The 23,438-nt window shown below is 49.1% G+C and overlaps 3 protein-coding genes across 3 annotated transcripts; 1 reads left to right on the top strand and 2 right to left on the bottom strand.

Annotated features, from left to right (window-relative positions):
• On the bottom strand, positions 1 to 683 carry ARL14 (ARF like GTPase 14; the record flags this gene model as incomplete). Its single annotated transcript, XM_084212542.1, has 1 exon — positions 1 to 683. One exon carries the CDS (start codon positions 681 to 683, stop codon positions 102 to 104), a length of 582 nt encoding a protein of 193 aa, XP_084068668.1. The 3' UTR covers positions 1 to 101.
• A 2,729-nt stretch (positions 684 to 3,412) lies between these two features.
• On the top strand, positions 3,413 to 11,551 carry B3GALNT1 (beta-1,3-N-acetylgalactosaminyltransferase 1 (Globoside blood group)). The gene is made up of 3 exons (XM_084212166.1): positions 3,413 to 3,462; positions 4,400 to 4,597; positions 6,538 to 11,551. The coding sequence occupies exon 3, from the start codon at positions 6,598 to 6,600 to the stop codon at positions 7,582 to 7,584; it is 987 nt and encodes a 328-aa protein (XP_084068292.1). The 5' UTR covers positions 3,413 to 3,462; positions 4,400 to 4,597; positions 6,538 to 6,597; the 3' UTR covers positions 7,585 to 11,551.
• A 2,716-nt stretch (positions 11,552 to 14,267) lies between these two features.
• Positions 14,268 to 21,062, bottom strand: PPM1L (protein phosphatase, Mg2+/Mn2+ dependent 1L). The gene is made up of 3 exons (XM_084212538.1): positions 20,897 to 21,062; positions 16,247 to 16,408; positions 14,268 to 14,979 (listed from the first exon to the last, which is right to left on the bottom strand). Exons 1-3 carry the CDS (start codon positions 20,931 to 20,933, stop codon positions 14,630 to 14,632), a joined length of 549 nt encoding a protein of 182 aa, XP_084068664.1. The 5' UTR covers positions 20,934 to 21,062; the 3' UTR covers positions 14,268 to 14,629.
• Positions 21,063 to 23,438: the final 2,376 nt, after the last annotated feature.

Genomic DNA, 23,438 nt, shown 5'->3' with positions numbered 1-23,438 from the left:
TAAATATTTATGTATAAAAGTTCTTCAGAATCCAGTATTTCCAGATTTAATCTGTCCAACAAAGTATGTTAAGAGTCACCAGAAGCGGATGGTAGAAATCCTTAAAAGGAGTTGAGTTCCTTCAGGGTGATGAAAGTCTCCTTTGACTTCTTGTACTGCCTGGCAAACGTGCTCACCCTCTGGAGAGCTTCTGCCAGCCCCTCTCCCGTGATGGCACAGCAGGGCTGCACGTACCAGTTCCTGTCACTGCAGTACTTCTTCAGCTTGAGCTTCCTGGTGATCTCCTCGGCGTTCAGAGCTCCAGGCAAATCCTGCTTGTTGGCCAGCACGACCACCGGGACGTTTTTTATGGATTCATTCTTTAAAATGAGCTCAAATTCCCTCCTGGACTCCTCCAGCCGCCGCTTGTCAGAGCTGTCCACCACGTACAGCAGCCCGCCGGCGTCTTCTAGGAAATTGCTCCAGAGCTCTCTCATTTTCTTCTGTCCTCCAACATCCCAAAAGGTCAGTGTGAAATTCTTCCCTGCTTCAATCATATCCACATTGAAGCCAACCGTTGGCATCGTTATAAAAGCATCTTTATACCTGAACTTGTAGAGCAGCGTGGATTTCCCCGCCGAGTCCAGCCCCAGCATCAGGATGTTGGCCCCCCTCCTTGAGGGCTTGGTGTTCTGCAGGCCCATTTATCCCAGGGAGTTCTCAATTCCAGGGATATTCCCCCTCTCCCCTGGGGCCACTTTGTGTTGCTGCCTGTCCCCCTGCTGAGGTGAGGCACAAGCAGAGAGGGAGAAGAGGCAGCTGCGAGCTCTGGAGCAGCCAGAGCTCTGCACAAACACACGCTGCTGCTTTTATCGAGGTGATAAGGAGCCACGAGGCTTCGGAAGGCACAGAGCTCCCTGCCAAGCCTGTGGGTGGGACTGGGATGAGTAACCACGGCCCCACTGGCACAGGCACAAAGGTTACAGGCTGCCAGCTTGTTTGAACAGCCACGTTCCCAGCACCTGCAGCCTGATCCATGGATTCCCTGATCATGGCCAGGTCCTGGCTCTGAGAGGATCCCCCTGAGCATCCACAGCCATCTGGGAGAAAAATGAGATGGATGCCTTAAGCTTTAGCTTTTATATCCTGATATTTCATATTCAGATTCTGTGCTGCTTTAGTGTGCAGTTCTGAGCTTCATGTTAAGTGTTGGTAAGCTCTCATCACAGAGTAGGGAGACAAAACAATTCCTGCTCCAGCTGGGCACCAAGGACAAATGAGCCAAATCTCAGGCCAGGAGCACAAACCCCGTGGGCTGGAGAGAGAAAAACAAGCAGGGTGGGACTGCAGGGGCTGAAGCTGGGATGGGACAATGAACTGCAAGGTGCAAATGGAGCAGAGCTGATCCCAGGGAGAGACCCCGGCAGCGCTCGGGGATTTTGGGGCCATTTTGGTTCATCTTGGGTGCAGCCCTGGCTGGGCTCTGGTGCTGCCCCAGGTGGATCCATGGAGGAGATCCTTTGGATAAATCCCTGCTTTATTCTGGGACTCTGCCCAGCCCCTGCTCCAGGACAGCCTGCACAAGGCATCTAGATATGAACACAAGCAGTGAGGAGGGGAGACTTAAGATTTAAGATTTAAGATTTAAGATTTAAGATTTGTCCATACTTAGCAAGCCACAAAATGAGCTGGTAGCTGATTTATCAGTGCATCTCATCTCCCACAAACTGATCTTAGGTGGTCTCAAATGCGAGTTCCAGCCCATGGACTCAATGAAACCCTAAGAGAACTCCACTAAAACTGGGCTCTGCTCTAAGCAGCTGCCTCAGTGACTCCTCCTGCCAGGGCTGTAAACTCAGGGAGTTTGTTTGTGTTATTGGTGAATGAGTTTAACTGCACCCTGCAAGGTGGAGCCTAAATCCTGATGGTCTGGTCCTCACTGAGATCCTGCTGCCTCGCATTAAAAGCTCCTGTTACCTTCATTTCATCTACTCCATGGTTGCCCAGTGAGGATTTCCTTCAGGAAAGGGTCAAGAACCGAGGAAATAACTGATTCTTGATCATTTTTTTGGCCACCATTCCAAGTAGCAGAATAAAACAAGAGGAGATAGAAAATGTAGTCAGCTATTAATGAGTTCCTATTGACTGTTCATTTTCCTGATAGTGGATGCACGTTGGGCTGCTCTGACACATCCTGAGTACTGCAGGAGTTGCCCTTACACCCAGGAAACCATTCGTCTTTGCTTCAGAAAATCCAGAATCAGCAAAAAGGTGTAAAGGTCTTGTAACAGGCTGCTGACTGATAGAGCAATCATTTCGATAATTACCACATTGGTTGCGTAAAATCCACCTCAGCCCTGACAGACAAGTTATAATCTGGTTTCTCTCGAGGCTAAAAGGGTTAGACTTGGACTAACTGGGGGCAATGAGAGATGACAGTGACACACTCCCTGCTGCACGTTTTTCATAGTTCATAACACGGCTGGATTATGTGGAGGGGTTTTCAGGAGCAGGTCAGGATGTATTAAACCAGGGAGGAAAGGGTTTGCTTTTCTTTACAAATGGATGGACACGAATGAATTGAAAGATGGAGAGGCAGCAAACTGCAGAACACAGGGTTAACATGTCAAATGGACCAGAATTCCCTGATGAGATTCCAATAAAGTATGGATATCTTGAGCAAGGCAGGGATGGATGGTCGGTCCCCAGCTGCTATTTGAAGATCACTCACAGCTCTCTGCTCTGTGTGCTCCACCTGCGCTGGGTGTTTATGATAACAGCTGTTATTTCCTCCTTCAGCCGTCACTCCAAAGCTGGGATCCAGCAGAGCCTGACTTTTTACGAGGTAATTCGTGTGGAACTCTGCAGGTTTCCGACCGTGCCGGAGCCCAGAGCCGCTCCCAGGACGGATTCCCCGCGCTGCTCCCGAGGTCAGAGCGCAGGACAGAGCCCTCCTGCCGCCGGTCTGACCCCGCACTGCCCCGAGCCGGAGCGGACGGAACCTCCTCACCCTGGCTTGGTCCAAGGCTGGGCTGGCTCTGCCAGGCTGCGGCCAGCTCCTCTGTGCCAAGCTTGCCTTCCAGTCCCCCTGCAGAACCAGAGCCATAAACGCGGGGCAGCTGACTGAGCACTGACTAATCTGAGCTCCAGATCTGCCCTGTAACCCTTTCATAAACCAAGAGCTGAATGCAAACCCAGCTTGTGCCGGCGGGACATCCCAGCGCTCGATGAAGTGACGAGGCGCGATGGATGCACTAATTAGGCAGCGAACCCTCACCGGGGGCACTTCCAGCGGCCGGGGCACGGAGGGGAGGCAGCTCCGCTGTCTCTGCCCGGCCTCGGCTGCCGGAGGGACGCCGGGGAGCCGGCGGCGGCTGCCGGGGAAGGCGGAGGAGCGGGCGCCGCTCGGGGAGGCGGAAGAGGAGGCGGCTCCTTCCCGCTGCGGCCGCCGCGCCCGGCCCGGAGCGCCCCGAGCGGGACACGGTAACGGGGATGGGATGGGGAATGGGGAATGGGGAATGGGGAATGGGGAATGGGGAATGGGGAATGGGATGGGGATGGGATGGGGATGGGATGGGGATGGGGATGGAGATGGGGATGGGATGGGGATGGAGAGCGGGGACGCGGCCCTCGGGCAGCCCAGCGTGGGGAGATGCGTGCGGGGGAAGCGCGCAGAGCGAGCGAGCGAGCCCCGAGCGGCGCTGCGCTGCCGGCTGGGATGGGAAAGCCCAGAAAAGGGCTGGAACGGGTGCTGGGCTCGGCAGAGGGCGGCACAGCCCCGCAGCCATCCCTCCCGCCCGGCACGGACCTCCCCGCGCTCCGCAAGGTGACTGGGACGGGCAGCAGCGATGGACTGGGCAGCAACGAGCGGCAGCGAGGCGCTGGTAAAGGTCTTGTGAAGGCTTTTTACTTTTTAAGGTAAAAACCTTGAAGTTTTGCTACATTAGAGCATCGCAGCACGGGGTCTTGCAAAATTGCCTCTAGTTTCGATTGGTTTTAAGTTTAAAAACGTAGAATCGGTGGCTGGTTTGGGCTGGAAGGACTTTCAGCATTATCTCGTTCACCTCCTGCCGTGTGCAGGGACACCTCCCATAGTCCAGGCTGCGTCCAAGCCGGCCTTAAAGCCAGCCTTAAATAATATATTTCCAAATGATTTCTGCTGGTAGCTTAAAAAAGGATTTATTTTCCTATATGCACCTATTATTATGGTATTTAAAAATCATCAGATTGGACTATTGGTTATTGTAATTAGTAATCTTTACTAAATATGAGAATTTCCCACCCTTTTCCTGCCCAAGCACGTCCACATTACACAACCCCCTACCTGGGTGGAGATGGATCTAAATCCCCGTGGAGCACTCTGAGCCTTGTGTTGCCTCACATTTATTTCAAAAGTCACCGGTTTTATCTTTTGGCACAGTCTCAGCTTGGAAGAAAATGGGAGTAATGCCCTGGAAGGAGCTGCCGTCCACAGCTGGAAGGGAAAAAGTGCCAGCACAAAGTCTGGAGGTGGAGGAGGAGCTGGAAGGGCAGAACCTGCACCATGACTGAGCAGAAGTGCTCAGACCTCACTGACTCAACTGCCTCACTTTGCTTCAAGCACTCCAAATAGGAGAAGGTGGGAATTTGTTTCCCTGTGTGGCTGAGGTTTCCTGAAGGACCTGAATTGATGTTTATTTTTCCAGATTTTTCCTTATGTAGCAGATCAGGATTTGTCTCCAATTTTGTTGTTCAGAGTGTCACAAAACCAGGGTTTTCTTCCTGTAAAAGTCAAACTATTTATAATATTTATTCCATGATGCAGCCAAGAACTGATCAAATGGATCAGTTTTCACTGATAAGCTTTAAAGTTTATCATCAAAAAAAATGTTACTGATCTAAAATCAAGTAATAAGCACTGATACATAACCTAGGTTATTTTTTTCCAGTATATATTCTCCTACTGTCCACTGAAAGGTAATTATTGATTTGGAGAGGAATCAGTCTGAAATTCTTCTATTTAAATGCTTTATATAAAATTGCTTTAATCTCTTTTAAGGCGGTTGTTAGTGGAATGTTCTCCAAATGCTTCCTTTAAAGGATGATTAATTTAAATCAGATCTTACTCAGAAACATGAGGCAGGTGGGCTCTAGAAAATCAAATTCCCCTGGACTCCACAGTGCTGTTCTGGGGGTTGGATTTATTTGTCAAATCTAAAACATTTATGAGCCCTGCGGTGATATTTTTGAAGATAAAGAGTAATTAATTGTGCTGTGAAATCAAACCTTCCATCATCCTGACTGTGTCTTTGTGTGTGCTTGTGCAGGATAAATATTATCACTGCAAACATCAGAAACCATTTGGAATTCCCACAGTTAGGCACTGGAGTTATTTTGGCTTAAAGATGTCTAAAATAGATGATAGACCACGTGTAGTTTTAAGGAAATGAAATTACAAGAGGGTACAGGCCTGGGGGTTTGGTTTTAAACTGAATTTTGTGAAGATTTATCCATTGGAATCTCTAATCCTGACATTGGAGCAGCAGCTTCAGCACAGATTCCACAGGGGTCCGGAAAGACCTGCTGTGGATTTGTGTGCCTCAAATCCAAAAATTACCTGGCTAATGGCAAAAACAGTCATGATTTTGGTCAAAACCAGCTTGAGTACATCTCTTGATTTAAGGAAGTTGATTTTTACCTTCCCCCCTCCCCCTCAGAACAAGCCGCTGCTCAGGCCTTGAAGGAAAGTGAAGCACTTGCTCATAGTTCTGCTTTCATGCCCACGTGCTCCAGCTCAGGCAGATCAGTCTCTAGATTTCCTGTCTCTAACAGAAAAACCCAAATTCTGAGGCTCTGAGCATCCGTTTCCTGAGCATGTGCTGGGTTTTGCACACGGTGTTGTGCCCTTGAGCTGGAGTCGAGTCAGAGGCTTGGTGCTGAGATCCCTGGATCACGGCCCTTGGAGCAGGATCCTGGCTGGAGATCAGGTCTGTGCAGGGGGGATCTGCAGGGTGGAAACCACCAGCTTTCAGTGCAAGCCCTGCTCAGCAAACCCTGCTGGGCTGGGGCTCTGTGCCCTGCTCAGCAAACCCTGCTGGGCTGGGGCTCTGTGCCCTGCTCAGCAAACCCTGCTGGGCTGGGGCTCTGTGCCCTGCTCATCAAACCCTGCAAACCCTGCTGGGCAGGAGCTCCATGCCCTGCTCATTAAACCCTGCTGGGCTGGGGCTCTGTCCCCTGATCATCAAACCCTGCTGGGCAGGAGCTCCATGCCCTGCTCATCAAACCCTGCTGGGCAGGGGCTCTGTGCCCTGCTCATCAAACCCTGCTGGGCAGGAGCTCTGTGCCCTGCTCATCACACCCTGCTGGGCAGGAGCTCTGTGCCCTGCTCATCACACCCTGCTGGGCAGGGGCTCCGTGCCCTGCTGCCATCCCTGGGATCAGGGCAGTGACAGCTGGATCAGGAATGCTTGCATTGGCTGCTACCACAGCCCAGTTCCAGCTGGCACTTCAGCCAACACAAGGAAAAGGGAATATTTGACTAACAGCACTCTGAATGCCACTTTCCCCTTTCTTCTTCAGCAAGGAAGATGCTCCAGGGCTCGTGGAACGGATTCTGAGCGGCTCCAGCAGATCCCGACCATGATCCCGGTCCCGATCAGCGCCTTGTGCATGAGACCTTTGAAATGGATTTTCCTGTTGCTGCTGGTGTTTTCCCTGATAACCATGTGGTACATAACCTTCTCCTCCAGGGCCGGCCTGGAGACCGTGAACCCCCTGTACTTCTACGAGTACGAGCCCGTGTACCGGCAGCCGCGCCCGTTCACGCTGCGCGAGCGCCCCAGCTGCGCCGACCTCCACCCCTTCCTGGTCATCCTGGTGGCTTCCAGCCCCGGGGACGTGAAAGCCAGGCAGGCCATCAGGATCACCTGGGGCTCCCAGGACTCCTGGTGGGGCCAGCACATCCTGACGCTGTTCCTGCTGGGGCAGGAAATGGAGAGGGAGGACAGGGCGGCAGCGCTGGCGGTGGAGGACGAGAGCATCCTCTACGGGGACATCATCCGCCAGGACTTCGTGGACACTTATGACAACCTCACCCTGAAGACCATCATGGCCTTCCAGTGGTTCTCCGAGTTCTGTTCCAGCGCCAGGTTCCTCATGAAGACCGACGCCGATGTCTTCATCAACGTGCCCAACCTGGTGAAGCTCCTGCTGCAGCTGAACTCCTCGGAGAACGTTTTCACCGGGTACCCCCTCATCGATAACTTCGCCTACCGAGGCTTCGACAGGAAAAGGTTCATCTCCTACCAGGAATATCCCTTCAAGTTCTACCCTCCCTACTGCAGCGGCCTGGGATACATCCTGGATGGAAAACTGGCCCTGAGGACTTACGAACTGATGGGCCACGTCAAACCTCTGAAATTTGAGGATGTTTATGTGGGAATTTGCTTAAATATACTCAAAGTCAACATCACTCTTCCACAAGATGCAGAACAATTCTTTCTCTATAAAATCAACTTCGATATCTGTAAGTACAGACGTTTGATTGCAGTTCATGGCCTTACATCAAGTGAGCTGATCCAGTTTTGGCAGGATTTGTCATCCAACGCTTCAAAAACTTGCCTTTGATTGTGGATTTCTTTAGAAACTTCAATTTGCTGTGAGAGTGACCTCTAGAGATGTCTCTGACTGCTGGGGCAGCGTTTCTCTAGGGCATTCCAGTGCTTTTGTCCAAAACCAGGGATTCACAAAGCCCTTTCCAGGTGTGTATCCCACACCCAGAGGGTGCCTTGGAATGCTCTGTCCCATCTGCCTCTGCTGCCTTTCCATGTGCTCCGAGCAGCCCTGGGATTTTGGTTTGAATCTTCTGGAATGCACAAAATGCCATCGAGAAAAGATGTTCCTGCCCAGAGAGCAGCTTAGAGGATGCTTCCTGAATTCCTGCCTGGATTGGTTTTATTGTTTTATTGCCACTCTCCTTTATTTATTCTGTGCCCAGCACGGATTTCAACCCAACCCACCCTGTTTTCTGTGTAAGCCTCCTGAGGACTGTCACACCTTGTTGTTTAAATGTGTCACCTCCACAACGCTCCCAGGAGTGTTCCCAGCCTGGGGGTCCCGTGGGATCTGCAGGAGCTGGTGAGAAGTGCTGGAGATGTGATGCACTTGGTGTGTGCATGTTGAATGGAATGACTTTGGTGTCTCTGCTGGTGCTCCCAGACCAGGGAGATGGAGTGAGCTCACGATCAATTTGGACATCCCAAAAACACCAGGATCATCAATCCCCCCACCCCTCTGTGTGTGTGTGATGCATCCCAGGAACCCTGTGGGGAAGATGAAAAACCATTTTTGTTGTGATTTATGCCTATTTTTAAATGAATTTTTTGGTTCCAGTTTGAAAATGCAAGAAAGGAAGAAATCCCCCCATTGCTACTTTAAAGAAGACCAACTCCTCCCTGTGTGTAAAGACCATTTTTTAATCACTTTATTCATATCAGCAAGGCCCAGTTTTTCAGTAGTTTACACTTCTAATGGACGACGATACAGAATTTGCAATTGCATGAACAGAATTAACCTGGACACATCCACTACACGGGGGAGGGACTGCGGAGACGTCCTGGCCACGCTCCAGGGCTTCCCCTCGGGCTGGCAGCACCCCACAGCCCTGGCAGGGCTCAGGGCTGGCTGCCCACAGCCCTGGCAGGGCTCAGGGCTGCCCAGAGCTGCAGCAGCAGGGCCCAGGGGTCACCAGTGCCCCCAGCAGCCAGGGGACACTGCTGCCTTTGGCTCCGCTCCACAGCCGCGCCTGGCGCTGGGGCGGAATTTCAGGATGGGCTCGTGTTTTTATAGGGATGAAAAAGTCTTGGGGACAACACTCTCCAGACAAGGATTTCAGTGTTCTGATGGTGAAAAGGTCAAAGCTTTTAAAAAATAAAGGCCATTTTGTTGTTGTTTTTTTTTTTGGGGGGGAAAATACAGTATTGCATAACTGAGGGAATGATGCTCTTGTATTCCTAGATCCAGGTGACATTCCAGCTGTGCTCTGGGTTTAGAGGCTGGGATGTGACTGTTCTCTGAGCAGGTACTGGGAGAACTGCCTTGTTCTGTGATTGTTTACACACCTCAAACCCCAAACCCCGCCGTTCTGCTCTGAGCCTGCCGTGTGAAAAGCTTAGAAATAAATTATTTACCACAAGAACACTGATACTACAGCACAGCTTGTATTGCTTTTTCCAAAATAAAAATGTAATTATGACTCTGCTGCCTTCAGAAAATGGATAAAGCAGAGAGTGCTCGTGGTGGGGGAGGAATGAGAGTCCTGGGGAGGTGAGGATGGCCAGAAATTCTCCTGTCACCTGCAGGAATTCGGGGTTTTTGTGCCCCAAATGCTGACACTGCTCACAGGTTCCAAGGCTTAGGTTTATACACAGTGATCTCTTTGTGCCACCTGAAGTTAATTGTCATTTACAGTGCCAGCAGCATTGGAAAAACATCCATCCTGCTCCTGGTTTTCCTAAAAAAAACCTCATTTCCAAGTCTGGCTTGTATTTGATTCTGACTTTATTATTGCTTAAAAGGCTGTAAAATTCCTAACTGAGCTCCTGTTTCTGCTCAAAGCCATTTTAGGGAAGTTTTTAGTGTAAGCAGCCTGGCAAAAGGTGAAAAACCTTAAAAGCGTGAAATAATCTGGGCACTGAAGTAGGGAAGGGCCAAATTTTATTGCATCTGCTTAGAACATTGTACTAAAACAAAGTGTAAAACACAGGCTAAAGGTTTCCCAAATCCCAAATAAGTTTTTTTTTTCTCATGCAGCTGTATTAAATCAGAATTCAAAATATTTGTGATTTTGATAGGAAAACTGTGGAGTTTCCTGACCTGAAAAGGCTAATAATACTAATAATACTACTACTAATAATAATGTTAATTCATTGGGCAAAGATGTTTGGAGGTTGCTGCTGGGTGGGGAGCAGAAGTGGGTTCCAAGGTGAAATTCCCAGTCTGGATGTCATTTCAGAGGAGTTAAAATGCTGCAATGCTTTGTGTGCACAAAGAAATTCCCCATAAATCCCAGAGGAGGTGTAGGGGCAGCACTCCCTGTGCCCAGTGTAACAGGATATTTTGGGGATATTTCCCTACATTTTGCCTCCCATTTGTGGATGATTGGGCTGCAAAAAAAGCGGGATTGGCCATGAAATATGCTTGGGGAAAAGTGCTTTAGTTCCCTATTGCTGGTAATTCCCAGAATCCCAGACTGGTTTGGGTTGGAAGGGACCTTAAAAACCCCCTCATTCCACCTCCCTCAGGGCTGAGCAGAGCAGGCACAGGAGCTGCCCAAATCCATGAAATCCAAACGTTTTCCCCTCCAGAATTGCCCTCAAACCTCTGGTTGTGGTTCTGGCAAGGCTCCAGCTGCACCCACCAGGTTTTGCTTCCCAGAGCACCCAGATTATCCTCCAGAGCTGATCCCTGGAATTTTAAGTTGCCTCAGGAAAATCCATATTTATCCACTGGCTCCCCTAAGCCTTGTCCAGTCAGCACTGGAAAAATAAAAGCAAGAACACTTCAGCTCATGATGAATTGTCTGTACAGATCTTTTTCTCTGGGGGTTTCAGAAGGGCCATTTAGGAACATGTTGGGCACAAGGGGCTGCAGCTCTGGGCTCTGCAGGGGCCAAATTCCAGCAGAACATTCTCACCTGGAATTTTGTTCAGAGGCTTAAAATCCTGCTTTGGGGCATGAAAGGCTGCTGAGGTGTTTTTTCTGTAGTATAATCGCTGACTAAATGCTTCTCTGTGTAAAACAAGTATCAGGTACATTAGCAATAAATCCATATTATTTAAAGCAGGGCTGTCCTCTATCCTGAGACACAAAATTCCCTTTTTTTTCTTTTTTTGAGGCTGTGGCATTGGTGTTTCTGCAGCCAAGCTGATGCAGTGCTTTAATTCCGACTCCTGGATTCTAAAATCTTCACAATATTTTTAATTTCACCTCTGGAAATGGTTTAACCCTGCAACAGCAGCAGCAGTGGGAGCTGAAATCCTTTATCCCAGGGGCTGCTGTGGGGTTTGTGGGAATGTCTCAGGCCAGCAGAAGGAGCCACGGTGCCACCAAGCTGGGGACAGGCTGGGACATTCCAGCCCTGCCAGGAATTCCAGGAAGGATCCAAGGGATGATGAACTCCACAGCAATCTGTGCTGCAGGCTGAGGGAATCAGCAGAGCATCCCAGGGGAGGGAGCTGGGACAACCTGGGGACAGCCCAGTTTGGGAACAGCCCAGTTTGGGAACAGCCCAGTTCCCCAGAGCTGGGAACTGGGACATCCCTGGGACCAGATGAATTTGGGAACAGCCCAGTTTGGGAACAGCCCAATTCCTGAGCTCTGGGAGCTGGAATGTCCCTGGGAACAGCCCAATTCCCAGCACTGGAATGTCCCTGGAACAGCCCAATTCCCAAGCACTGGGAGCTGGGACATCCCTGGGAACAGCCCAGTTTGGGAACAGCCCAATTCCAGAGTGCTGGAATGTCCCTGGGAACAGCCCAGTTCCTGAGCACTGGGAGCTGGGACATCCCTGGGAATAGCCCAGTTTGGGAACAGCCCAGTTTGGGAACAGCCCAATTCCTGAGCTCTGGGACATCCCTGGGATCAGCCCAGTTTGGGAACACCCCAATTCCAGAGTGCTGGGAACTGGGACACCCCTGGGATCAGCCCAGTTTGGGAACACCCCAATTCCAGAGTGCTGGGAACTGGGACACCCCTGGGAACAGCCCAGTTTGGGAACAGCCCAATTCCAGAGTGCTGGAATGTCCCTGGGAACAGCCCAGTTCCTGAGCTCTGGGACATCCCTGGGATCAGCCCCGTTTGGGAACAGCCCAATTCCCCAGCACTGGCTCAGCCTCGTGGTCCAAGGTCCCTTTGTCACCTGGGGCCATCTGAAGATGCTCTTGGGCAGCCACTCCCTGTGCCCAGAGGCTGCAGCTGTCCCCGAGGGGATGAAGCCACCGAAGCTGGAGGAGCCCCCAGCTGTGCCCCAGGGAGCTCCCTGGCTTTGGGAGGAGAGCAGCAGGAAGGCTGGAGCCCTGCTGCCACAGCCAGGGGGACATTCCTGGCCACAGCACCTTCCCAGGTGGAGGATGGAGTGTTAAGGCAGTGGGAGAGCCCTGCACTGGTCAGGTTGCATAAGCAGTATGTACAAGGAGTTCATCCTGCCAGCCTCCAGCTGTGTCACAACAGAGTTTGGCACAAATCTGCACCGCTGGAAAGCTGGAAATGCCTTCATTTGGAGGGAAAGCTTCCAAACCTTCCAGCTGGGAGCACAGGTAGGCACTGCACGTGGATGTGGGAGACCACACGAAGCCTCTCACCTCCATCAGTCCTTCCTCTTCAAACCTGAAGCAGCTGAAGCTCCTTTTCCAAAGCAATCAAAGCAAAAACCCCCCGGGCTGAGCAGAGATCGTTGGCATGGATGGCTCTGGCCAGGACAGCCCTGCCAGGGACGGGGGAGGAAGCTGAAGGTGCTGAGCCAGCTCCTGCTGCAGCTGCAGCCACTTGGAGGTTGGCACGGGGCTGGCTGGGAGCTGCCTGAGGGACAGGGAATGATCCTGGAACGATCCTGGAACAATCCAGGCAAACCTGCACACCACTCCTGCCCTGCTGTGTTTGCCTGAATCCCTCCTGGCTGCCATCCCTGCCAGCTCCTGCTCCTGGCTGTGCCAGGGCTGTGCTCATGGATCCCTCAGGATGCTCCCTGCAGCCAGGAGCTCCCAGCCCAGCTGGATCTGGGCTGTTTTCCCGGGCATGGCCACGGCTGCAGCTCCTGCAGTGCCTGGGATGGCTCAGTGGGGATGTCTCTGCTCACAAACATCCCTCTCCTTCAGAGCTGCTGCCTGGAATTCCTCTTTCCCCAGCAAAAAATTCTCCACAGGGAAGGCACAAAGGGAACAGCGAAGGGGCCAGGGAAGGCAAATTCCACACACAATTCTTACCAATTCCTGTTCCCTGCTCAGCTGAGCAGCCAGGGGCAGCCCAAGGATGGAAAAGGGAGGGGAGCAGGGCAGGCTGCTGCCTGCTGGACACTTCTCAGAGGCTCTCCCTGGAGTTCAGCAGACACATTTTGGAAATACCACCAGAGCCAGTTAAGGGCTGAGATGATTCCCAAACAAATTAAAGGAGGGAAGTTTGTTGGGGGAGAGGTGACCTAGGGACAAAACAAGACAAAGATGGGGATTCCTTCTCGAGCAGAAGTTTGTGCTCTTTGATTTTTTTGCCTTGAGAGACCCCGACCCCCTCAGCACCTCCCCAGCACAGCTCAGCCCCACCCCAGACCCCTGCAGGTGAGCAGGGGGGCCAGGAAGCTGGGAAATGAGGAATATTGGACTTTCCCAAGGAGCAGGCAAGGCCAGGGAATCCATCACATCCCTGAGCCAGCTCCACACCCAAACACAGGCAGCCTCCAGCACCCTGAAGACTTGAGCAGATTGTCCAGGACCACATTCTGGGGAGATCCCAAGGACTTCTGTAAGGCAGGATAAGGATAAAGGAGCCATCCAAAATCCTGCCTGCCCTGTCCCTCTGCCATGACACAGCTGGCACCAGAGGTGCAGCAAACCCAAACTGTCCTCATTCCAACTTACAGCAGTCACAGATCCCAAAATACAATTAAATACTGAAAGTTAGATCTAAACATACTTTTAAAATCTAGATTGAACACAACCTTTCATCTCTACAGTGCATTGATGCTGCCTGGCATTTGCATGTCATCCCAAAAGCCCGTTCAGAGGGGTCTGCCCTGGGATTAACACCACAAATCCATCTGCAGTGGTACAAGGAAGTCTTTCACAGGCTTGACTTCCAGCTAGGTAGCTCTGAGGAACGCCCTGCTTGGGTGAGGTTCCCAACAGTCACCAGTGAAATCCATTTTCTCTCCCATCCCTTTCCAAGTCCACGCCACAGAGGTAAGGTCAGGGTGATTCTCGGTGAAGGACAGACATTCTGCTCCCACAGCTGAGCCCTGCTCCCATCCAGGAGGCTCAGAGCTCCCAGGGTTCTGCTGAAGTTCACCATGGGTTGGTTTGGATACAATATGGCCTAGAAGAACTGTCCTAGAGTAATGCACAGCCTGAATAAACGTGGTAATTCAGGAGCTCTACCTACTCACATGCTTGGCAGGGGTTTATTGTGGGGGGAGCTTAAACAAAGCGAGGGCCAGCAGCGGCAGCAGGCTGAGAGTTGGCTCCTCTTCCTCCTTCACATCACAGACCCTTCTCCCACCCAGCCCTACCCCTGCAGGCTGCAGAGGCGAGGAACATGAGAGCAGTGGCACCCAGGAGGGAGAAGCAGCAGCACTGCCCTGGCCCTGCCGTGCCCCTGAGCCAGCCCGGGGCTGGCACACCAGGGGAGGAATCAAACCAAAACCCTGCACGGGATTCCTGAAGAAAAGTGAGAAATGGGAGGTTCCAGTCGGTTCCTAGGGAGCAGCGAGGGCACAGGGCAGGGACAGGGGACAGACTGGATTCTTGTGGTCGCTCAGCATGGATTTACTTGTTGTATTGCTCCTTTTGTCAAGCCACGAGCAGAGCCCAGAGAGATTCGCGTCCGCGGGAGAGCCCGCACGGCGTTCCTGGAGCTTCCTACCACGGACAAACTGTTCTGAGTCCTGAGCGGGCCCGGGGGCTCCTCACTGCTGCTCCTCTGCTTTGCTGCTATTCCTGAACTTCACCACCATGACCGTGATGTTGTCGGGGCAGCCTCTGTAGAAGGATTGCAGCACGATGCTCTTGGCCCCGAAGTGCGGCTCGTCCAGGCGCTCCTTGATGAACCGCACGGCCTCCTCGTTGCTGAAGGCGTCCCACAGCCCGTCCGAGGCCAGGATCATGAACTCTGGCTGCAGTTTGTCCAGGTCAAAGCTCAGGATGTCGGGGTCGGGGATCACCACGTTCAGGTTCTTCAGGGGGTAATCGCCCAGCGAGCGCGACATGGCCAGGATGCCCTGCACGCGCCACGAGCCGTTGAAGCTGATGAACCCACCTGGGGGGAAAACAATGCTTAGAGCAGCTCCTTGGAACGTCCAGGCAGCTCCTTGGAACGTCCAGGCAGCTCCTTGGAACATCCAGGCAGCTCCTTGGAACGTCCAGGTAGCTCCTTGGAACGTCCAGGCAGCTCCTTGGAACGTCCAGGCAGCTCTTTGGAACGTCCAGGCAGCTCTTTGGAACGTCCAGGCAGCTCTTTGGAACATCCAGGCAGCTCCTTGGAACGTCCAGGCAGCTCCAAGAAGCTCTTCAGAACATCCAAGCTGCTCTTTCTTTGGAACACCCAAGCTGCTCTTTGGAACATCCAAAGAACTCTCTGGAACACCCAAGGAGCTCTCTGAAACGTCCAAGCTGCTCTTTGGAACATCCAAGCTGCTCTTTGGAATATCCCAGGAACTCTTTGGAATATCCAAGCTCCTCTTTGGAACACCCAAGGAGCTCTCTGGAACACCCAAGGAGCTCTCTGGAACACCCAAGGAGCTCTTTGGAATGTCCAGGCAGCTCCTTGGAACATCCAAGGAGCTTTTTGGAACATCTAAGGAGCTCTTTAGAACATCCAAGCTGCTCTTTGGAATATCCCAGGAGCTCTTTGGAACATCCCAGGAGCTCTCTGGAATATCTAAGCTGCTCTTTGGAATATACCAGGAGCTCTCTGAAACAGCAAAGGAGCTCTTTGGAATATCCAGCTCTTTGGAACACCCAAGGAGCTCTCTGGTTCCTGCCAAAGGTTCATGCTGAGGGCTTACAGAGCTCAGAATGTGGGAGATGATGCCTCAGGTTTGGCTTTTCTATGTTTCAGGTTCTGTGCTGCTTTAGTGTGTGGGTCTGAGCTTCACATCAGGGCATGGTGAGCTCTGTGCACAGAGCAGGGAGACAAAACAATTCCTGCTCCAGCTGGGCACCAAGGACAAATGACCCAAATCTCAGCCAGGAGCACAAACCCCGTGGGCTGGAGAGAGAAAAACAAGCAGGGTGGGACTGCAGGGGCTGAAGCTGGGATGGGACATGAACTCCAATTTGATCTGCTGCTGCCTCTGCCCTGTGGAATTTTGGGTGGAAAAGGGGAGATTTCATCTGCTGCCACCTCTGCCCTGTGGAATTTTGGGTGGAAAAGGGGAGATTTCATCTGCTGCCATCCCACTGGAATTTTAGGTGGAGCACAGGAGATTTGATTTGCCGACGCCTCAGTTGGGCAATTCCCACCCTCTCCCGGGGGAAATGTCAATTTTAGCAACAAATAAAAGCTGAACCTTCCAACTACTCACCAGCTCTCTTAATCCTCTTCCTCTCCTTCAGCTGGTAGGGCTTGTGGTCGTGGGACAGGGGGATGGCATTGCCATCCTTGTCACAGAGGACGCCCCGGGAGTCGCCCACGTTGGCCACGGTCAGCTCCTTGTCGGACAGGAGGGCGATCAGACACGTGGTGCCTGCAGGACACCAGGGGGGAGGCAGAGAGCCACAGGGGCTGCTTTTAGATGTGAGAAAAACCACATTTCTGTCATGGAATGGATATTCCTGAGCAGCAGGAAAATGTTGTTCCTGCCACAGAATGCCAGGGTGGTTGAAGTGGGAAGGTCTTCCAAGACTGGGGGTCCCAGCTGTGACCCCCCGAGCACTGAGCCCACCTTAACATGGGAGGAATATTTCCCATTTCCCATTTCCCCTTTCTCATTTCCCATTTCCCATTTCCCATTTCCCATCTCCTTTCCAGTTCTGAGCACTGAGCCCACCTTAAAGTGGGAGGATTATTTCCCATTTCCCATTTCCCCATCTCCTTTCCAGTTCCCATCTTCCCCTTCCTGCCCCCTCACCCCAAACCAGCAAATATCAGCTAAAAAACCCTCATTCTGGGGCTGGCTCCTGGCTCTGGATGCAATCCCTAAATGTCAATATCTCCAGGACTGCTCGACAGCATGGAAAAATGAATTCCATCTCTTTTTTTGTTGTGCAGTAATGAAACTCAATTTTTTTCAGGACTTCTGGGAAAGAAGGGCCATCCATTAAAGGAAAAAAAAACATTTCCCACAGGACAAAACCACCTCCAGGACCTCCCAGCAGGCTGGAATTCCCTGGAACATTGGGATTAAATGCTAAAATGCCTTTAAATAACCAAAACTTGCCACAGATCAGGCACTGACCACCTCGGATGTTTAGGGATGCTGTAAATCAAAGGAATGGGATCAAGAGGCAGCAAAGCTTTGTTGGGAGAAAATATTCTTGCACAAAATTACCCCAGCCTTAGCTAGTCAAGAATGCCACTTTTTAAACGAAAGGATTTACAGATCAGGAGAGGATTTGTCCCCATCTGTCACTTTTGGCCTCCTTTCATTTTTTAAAGCTTCCTTACTGAAACCTCACAAAAAAATCTTGCCAGCGCTCGACTATTTCCAGACAAACTCATTTTATGTGTAGCTCTGATGGATGGATTTCCTAAAGGGAAAGATTCACAAAAAAGAGGAAGGATCCACACTGGGATGTGGAGTCCATCAAGGCTGCACTTAATTAACACTGGATGTTGCCAGAAAGGCCAAATTAACACCCAAAATTGTGCCAAACCCAGAGCATTTCAGTTTTCTCCTGGCAAAAGGATGCAGCTGAACTCGACCCACTTTGGGAAACACCCCTGGGGAGAAAGGATTTCCCTGGGGGTGCAAAGTGCTCCTTCCAAGAGGGATGGGAAAGGCTGGGAAAGGTGTGGAAGTGCCTCCCTGTCCACACAAGCAGTGTGGGAGCCCCGGGAGCCCCCCCAAACACCTCCTCTGGCAGCTCCCCTGGCTCCCAGCCGCTGGAATTCCACCTGCTCATCATTTTTGCAGAGGTGAAACCCTGGCAGGGCTCCAGGAGGGCTCTGGGTGATCCCTCCCATCACCCCCTGCCAGACAAAATTGCATTTCCTCCCCTTTCACCACCACCACTTCTGTTTGGCCAATTTTGAAGGATTGTTCCCTTCACTTTTTATGCCCCAGTAGCTCGAGCTCCTCATCCAGTTGATTTTGCTGGGAAAAAAAAGCCAGAAAAAGGGAAAATGTCACAACCAAGGGCTGGAGCACCCAGGCTCACCAGCAGCTGCTGTAATTACATTTAACTGCCCATTTTCTGTGCTTTGCTCACCATCAGCTCTCGTTCCCAGGGCAGGTAGAGCCATTTCTGCCTTTCTCATAAATAAGGGGCACAATTAGGAGGGTGAGGGGCTCCACTGCTGTGTTTTCATCTCTGATGGAGCTGGAATTTTGGGCTTTCATTTACAGCTGTGCTGCTGGGAATTTTCTAAACCAGTTATTACGGAGCTTCTCATTTCCACATGATTTTTGCCAGATGAGATAAATCCCCAAATATGTGTTTCAAGCAGTTTTAATCTTTGTTTTTGCCACACAAACACTGAGATTTCCATAAAGGAAAAAGCTTTCTTTTCCTTCTGACAGGAATCAGTAATTTCCCTGCACTTTCTCCTCCCTAACCAACTCCTTTAAATGAAAATAAGTGGAGAGGAGCTGGAGAGACCAAACTAAGGGGGAAAAAAAAATTTACAGAGAAAAGAGCAAAATCCAGGAGATCCATCAGAGCAGAGAGAGCTGCCAGAAGGGTCCCCTCAGCTCCTGGGCATGGCAGCACCCAGGGGGGACATCCCCAGCCAGCCTGGGACAGGAAAAACCAACATTTCCCAAAAAAGGAGGATGGAAGCTGACAAAAAGCTGGATAAAAGCTGAACCTGCACAAGGGGTTTGGGGAAAGACTGAAAATGAACAATTCCTGGGGGCAGTAAAAGGAGAATTATAAGGAATCATTGCAGGAGGAACAAAAATGTCACAAAAATGAGGAGAAAAGTTCAGGGGGTTTGGGGAAGGACTGAAAATGAGCAATTTTTGCAGAGAAAAATGAGAATATTGAGGAATCACTTAAGGAGGAACAATCATTTCACAAAAAGGAGGACAAAAGCTCAACCTGCACATGGTGTTTGGGGAAGGACTGAAAGTGAGCCAGTTTTGGGGCAGAAATTGTGAATTCTAAGGAACCACTTGAGGAGGAACAAATATTTCACAAAAACAAGGGAAGGACTGAAAGACTGAAAATGAGCCATTTTTTTGGGGCAGTAAAATGAGAATTATGAGGAACCACTTGAGGAGGAACAAATATTTCACAAAAACGAGGACAAAAGTCCAACCTGCACAAGGTGTTTGGGGAAATGAGCCATTTCTGGGGCAGAAAAATGAGAATTCTACGGAGCCACTAGAGGAGGAACAAACATTTCACAAAACAAGGACAAAAGTTCAAGGCGTTCAGGGAAGGGACTGAAATTGAGCCATTTTTGGGGCAGTAAAATGAGAATTCTAAGGAACCACTTAAGGAGGAAGAAAAACTTCACAAAAATGAGGACAAAAAGCTTGAGTTGCACAGAGGGTTTGAGGAAACAAGTGGTTTTTGGGGCAGAAAAATGAGAATTGTGAGGAACCACTTCAACCAGTTCAGGAGGGACTCAGATTTCATAAAAACAAGACAAAAGTTCAAAAGTTGAAGGTGTTTGGGAGAATGGGCCATTTTTGGGGCAGTATAAAATGAGAATTATGAAGAACCACTCGAGGAGGAACAAACATTTCACAAAAACAAGGATAAAAGTTGAATGAGTTTCGGGAAAAGAGTGATTTTGGGGGCAGAAAAATGAGAATTGTGAGGAGCAACTTGAGGAGGAACACACATTTCAGAAAAACGAGGACAGAAGTGGAAGGGGTTTGTGGAAAAGAGCGATTTTGGAGCAGAAAGATGGGAATTGTGAGGAACCATTTGAGGAGGAACACACATTTCCCAAAAAAGAGGACAGAAGTGGCAGGGATTTGGGGAACAGAGCGATTTTTGGGGCAGAAAAATGAGAATGGTGAGGAACCACTCAAGGAGGAACACACATTTCAGAAAAACGAGGACAGAAATGGAAGGGGTTTGGGGAACAGAGCCATTTTTGGGGCAGAAAAATGAGAATGGTGAGGAACTACTTGAGGAGGAACACACACTTCACAAGAACAAGGACAGAAGTGGAAGGGATTTGGGGAACAGAGCGATTTTTGGGGCAGAAAAATGAGAATGGTGAGGAACAACTTGAGGAGGAACACACATTTCAGAAAAACGAGGACAGAAGTGGAAGGGGTTTGTGGAAAAGAGCGATTTTGGAGCAGAAAGATGGGAATTGTGAGGAACCACTTGAGGAGGAACACACATTTCAGAAAAACGAGGACAGAAGTGGAAGGGGTTTGGGGAAGAACTGAAAACGAGTCATTTTTGGGGCAGAAAAATGAGAATTATGAAGAACCACTCGAGGAGGAACACACATTTCAGAAAAACGAGGACAGAAATGGAAGGGGTTTGGGGAACAGAGCGATTTTTGGGGCAGAAAAATGAGAATTGTGGGGAATCACTCAAGGAGGGACACACATTTCAGAAAAACAAGGATAAAAGTGGAATGAGTTTGGGAAAAAGAGCGATTTTTGGGGCAGAAAGATGAAAATTGTGGGGAATCACTCAAGGAGGAACACACATTTCAGAAAAATGAGGACAGAAGTGGCAGGGGTTCGGGGAAAAGAGCGATTTTGGGGCAGAAAGATGGGAATTGTGAGGAACCATTTGAGGAGGAACACACATTTCCCAAAAACGAGGACAGAAGTGGAAGGGGTTTGGGAAAAGAGCGATTTTGGGGCAGAAAGATGAGAATTGTGAGGAACCACTTGAGGAGGAACACACATTTCAGAAAAACGAGGACAGAAGTGGCAGGGATTCGGGGAAAAGAGCGATTTTGGGGCAGAAAGATGAGAATGGTGAGGAACCACTCGAGGAGGAACACACATTTCACAAAAACGAGAAGTGGAAGGGATTTGTGGAAAAGAGCAATTTTGGGGCAGAAAGGTGAGAATGGTGAGGAGCAGCCCTACCTGCCTCGTCGTAGGACACGGTGAGCTTCTCCAGCATCTCCCTGTCGATGGAGAGGATCTGCTGCTCCAGGATGCTCTGGTAGGACAGCACGCTGTTCTCCTTGTCCCGCTCGAACTCCTGCAGGTGCTGCTTCAGCACCTCGGGCAGCCGCGCCTTCACGTACTCCGCCGCCGACTGCCGCAGCAATTAACACAATTAACGGCCGCGTTAATTGGGCGGAATTGGCACCCCCGGAGCCCTCCCAGCTGCGCCCCACCGCACAGGGATAACATCGGGATTTCACAGCGCCGCGCGAGAAAGGGGAATCGAATTTGGTGTGTTTGTTCTGAATTTTTCATTCTGAATTTGAGAGCACCAAGTGGCAGGGAGGAATCAAAATTAATGTGTTTATTCTGAATTTTTATTCTAAATTTTAACGTGCAAATTGGTAAAGTGGAATCAAATTAAATGAGTTTATTCTACATTTTAACACACAAATTGGTAAAGTGGAATCAAATTTCATGTGTTTATTCTGAATTTTTATCCTAATTTTAAAGTGCAAATTGGTAAAGTGGAATCACATTAAATGAGTTTATTCTAAATTTTTATTCTACATTTTAAAGCACCACGTGGCAAAGTGGAATCGAATTAAATGTGTTTATTCTAAATTTTAACACACAAATTGGTAAAGTGGAATAAAATTAAATGAGTTTATTCTGAATTTTTATTCTACATTTTAACGCACAAATTGGTAAAGTGGAATCAAATTAAATGAGTTTATTCAAAATTTTTACTCTATATTTTAAAGCACCACCTGGCAAAATGGAATTAAATGTGTTTATTCTGAATTTTAACACACAAATTGGTAAAGTGGAATCAAATTAAATGAGTTTATTCGAAATTTTAACACACAAATTGGTAAAGTGGAATCAAATTAAATGAGTTTATTCTGAATTTTAATGCACAAATTGGTAAAGTGGAATCAAATTAAATGAGTTTATTCAAAATTTTTACTCTATATTTTAAAGCACCACCTGGCAAAATGGAATTAAATGTGTTTATTCTGAATTTTAACACACAAATTGGTAAAGTGGAATCAAATTTCATGTGTTTATTCTGAATTTTTATTCTAAATTTTAATGCGCAAATTGGTAAAGTGGAATCAAATTAAATGAGTTTATTCTAAATTTTTATTCTACATTTTAAAGCACCACGTGGCAAAGTGGAATCAAATTTAATGTGTTTATTCTAAATTTTTTATTCTAAATTTTAAAGCACAAATTAGTAAAGTGGAATAAAATTTAATCTGTTTATTCTAAATTTTAACGCACGAAGCAGCAGAGTGGAATCAAATTTAATGTGCTTATTCTAAATTTTTTATTCTGAATTTTTATTCCAAATTTTAAAGCACAAAGTGGCAAAATGGAATCAAATTCAATGTGTTTATTCCAAATTTTTATTCTAAATTTTAAAGCCCCAGATGGCAGAGAGGAATCAAATTTAATGTGATTTTTTTTTATGTTTTCAAGCAGAGAGTGGAACCCCTCCCCTGCCCTTGGCACACCCCCAGCCCAGAAATACGGACGCACAACCCCAGGGAAAATCCCTTTATTCCCTGCTGGGCCCGGCAGAGGGAACTGACACCAGGGGGAGCGGTTGGGCTGGAGCTGGAGTAAAGCTGGAGTAAAGCTGGAGTAACCTGGGAGTAACCTGGGAGTAACCTGGGAGTAACCCCTGGGAGCCAGCCTGGGCTGCTCCTCATTCCCAGCCCCGCTGGATCATCCCCTGGCACAGGGAATGGAAATTCCCTTTTCCTGGCACAGCTTTTGTTTTTTTTGAGAAAAAAAAAAAAAGAAAAAAAAGAAAAATAAATTATACTAAAGTTGTTTTATTCCTGTATTAAAGTTGTTTAGTTTTTAATGCCGTTTCTGGCATTGAGGCACCCAAAGAAATTGCAATTAATTAATTGTGCTGTAGGTGCAGCTCAGTGGAGCCACCTCTGCAGGAGGAAAAGCCTTGGGGATGCTGCTCAGCCCAGGCTGGGAGGGAGCAGAGACCAGGTCCCCTCTGCTCTGGGGTTTTATTTCATTTTCCAAAGTCAACCAGAGATTAAATCAGAGATTAAACTGCAATCCCAAAACACCTCTGGGGTCGTGTTCCAGGTTCCTGCACTCTGATCCCATGGGGCACCAGGCATTTCTCCTGGAAAACTAAAGGAACTGCCCACACAAGCACAGGGTAATTAATTAATTATTAATTAATGTTACATTTGAAGAGCTGTCTTTTCCCCAGGAAGGCCAGAAGGCACATTGTACATGGATTATTTTATCTCAAATTCAGGAATTTGTGTTTAATTTTCCTAAATTCTAATTTTCCTTAATTTCCCCTAAATTTTCCTTTAGACCACCCTGTGCAATATTTAGAATTGTGCTTGGATTTATTGAATATTTACAATTGTGCTTGGATTTATTAAATATTTGCAATTGTGCCTGGATTTATCAAATATTTACAATTGTGCCTGGATTTATTAATTGCAAGTTATTTGAAGGTGCCCCCCCCCCC

The sequence above is a fragment of the Fringilla coelebs genome (assembly GCF_963513975.1).
Source record: "Fringilla coelebs genome assembly, chromosome: 10".
Classification (NCBI taxonomy): Eukaryota; Metazoa; Chordata; class Aves; order Passeriformes; family Fringillidae; genus Fringilla; species Fringilla coelebs.
The sequence above is the reverse complement of the archived record's forward strand: the minus strand, read 5'-3'. Positions and strand labels throughout refer to the sequence as shown.

Coding starts and splice junctions, on each gene's coding strand:
- B3GALNT1 (XM_084212166.1), top strand. CDS start 6,598: ATGATCCCGGTCCCGATCAGCGCCTTGTGCATGAGACCTTTGAAATGG.
- PPM1L (XM_084212538.1), bottom strand. CDS start 20,933: ATGCTGGAGAAGCTCACCGTGTCCTACGACGAGGCAG. Junction 16,409..20,896: donor CGTGTCCTACGACGAGGCAG/GTAGGGCTGCTC, acceptor GGTGTCCTGCAG/GCACCACGTGTCTGATCGCC. Junction 14,980..16,246: donor GAAGAGGATTAAGAGAGCTG/GTGAGTAGTTGG, acceptor TTTTCCCCCCAG/GTGGGTTCATCAGCTTCAAC.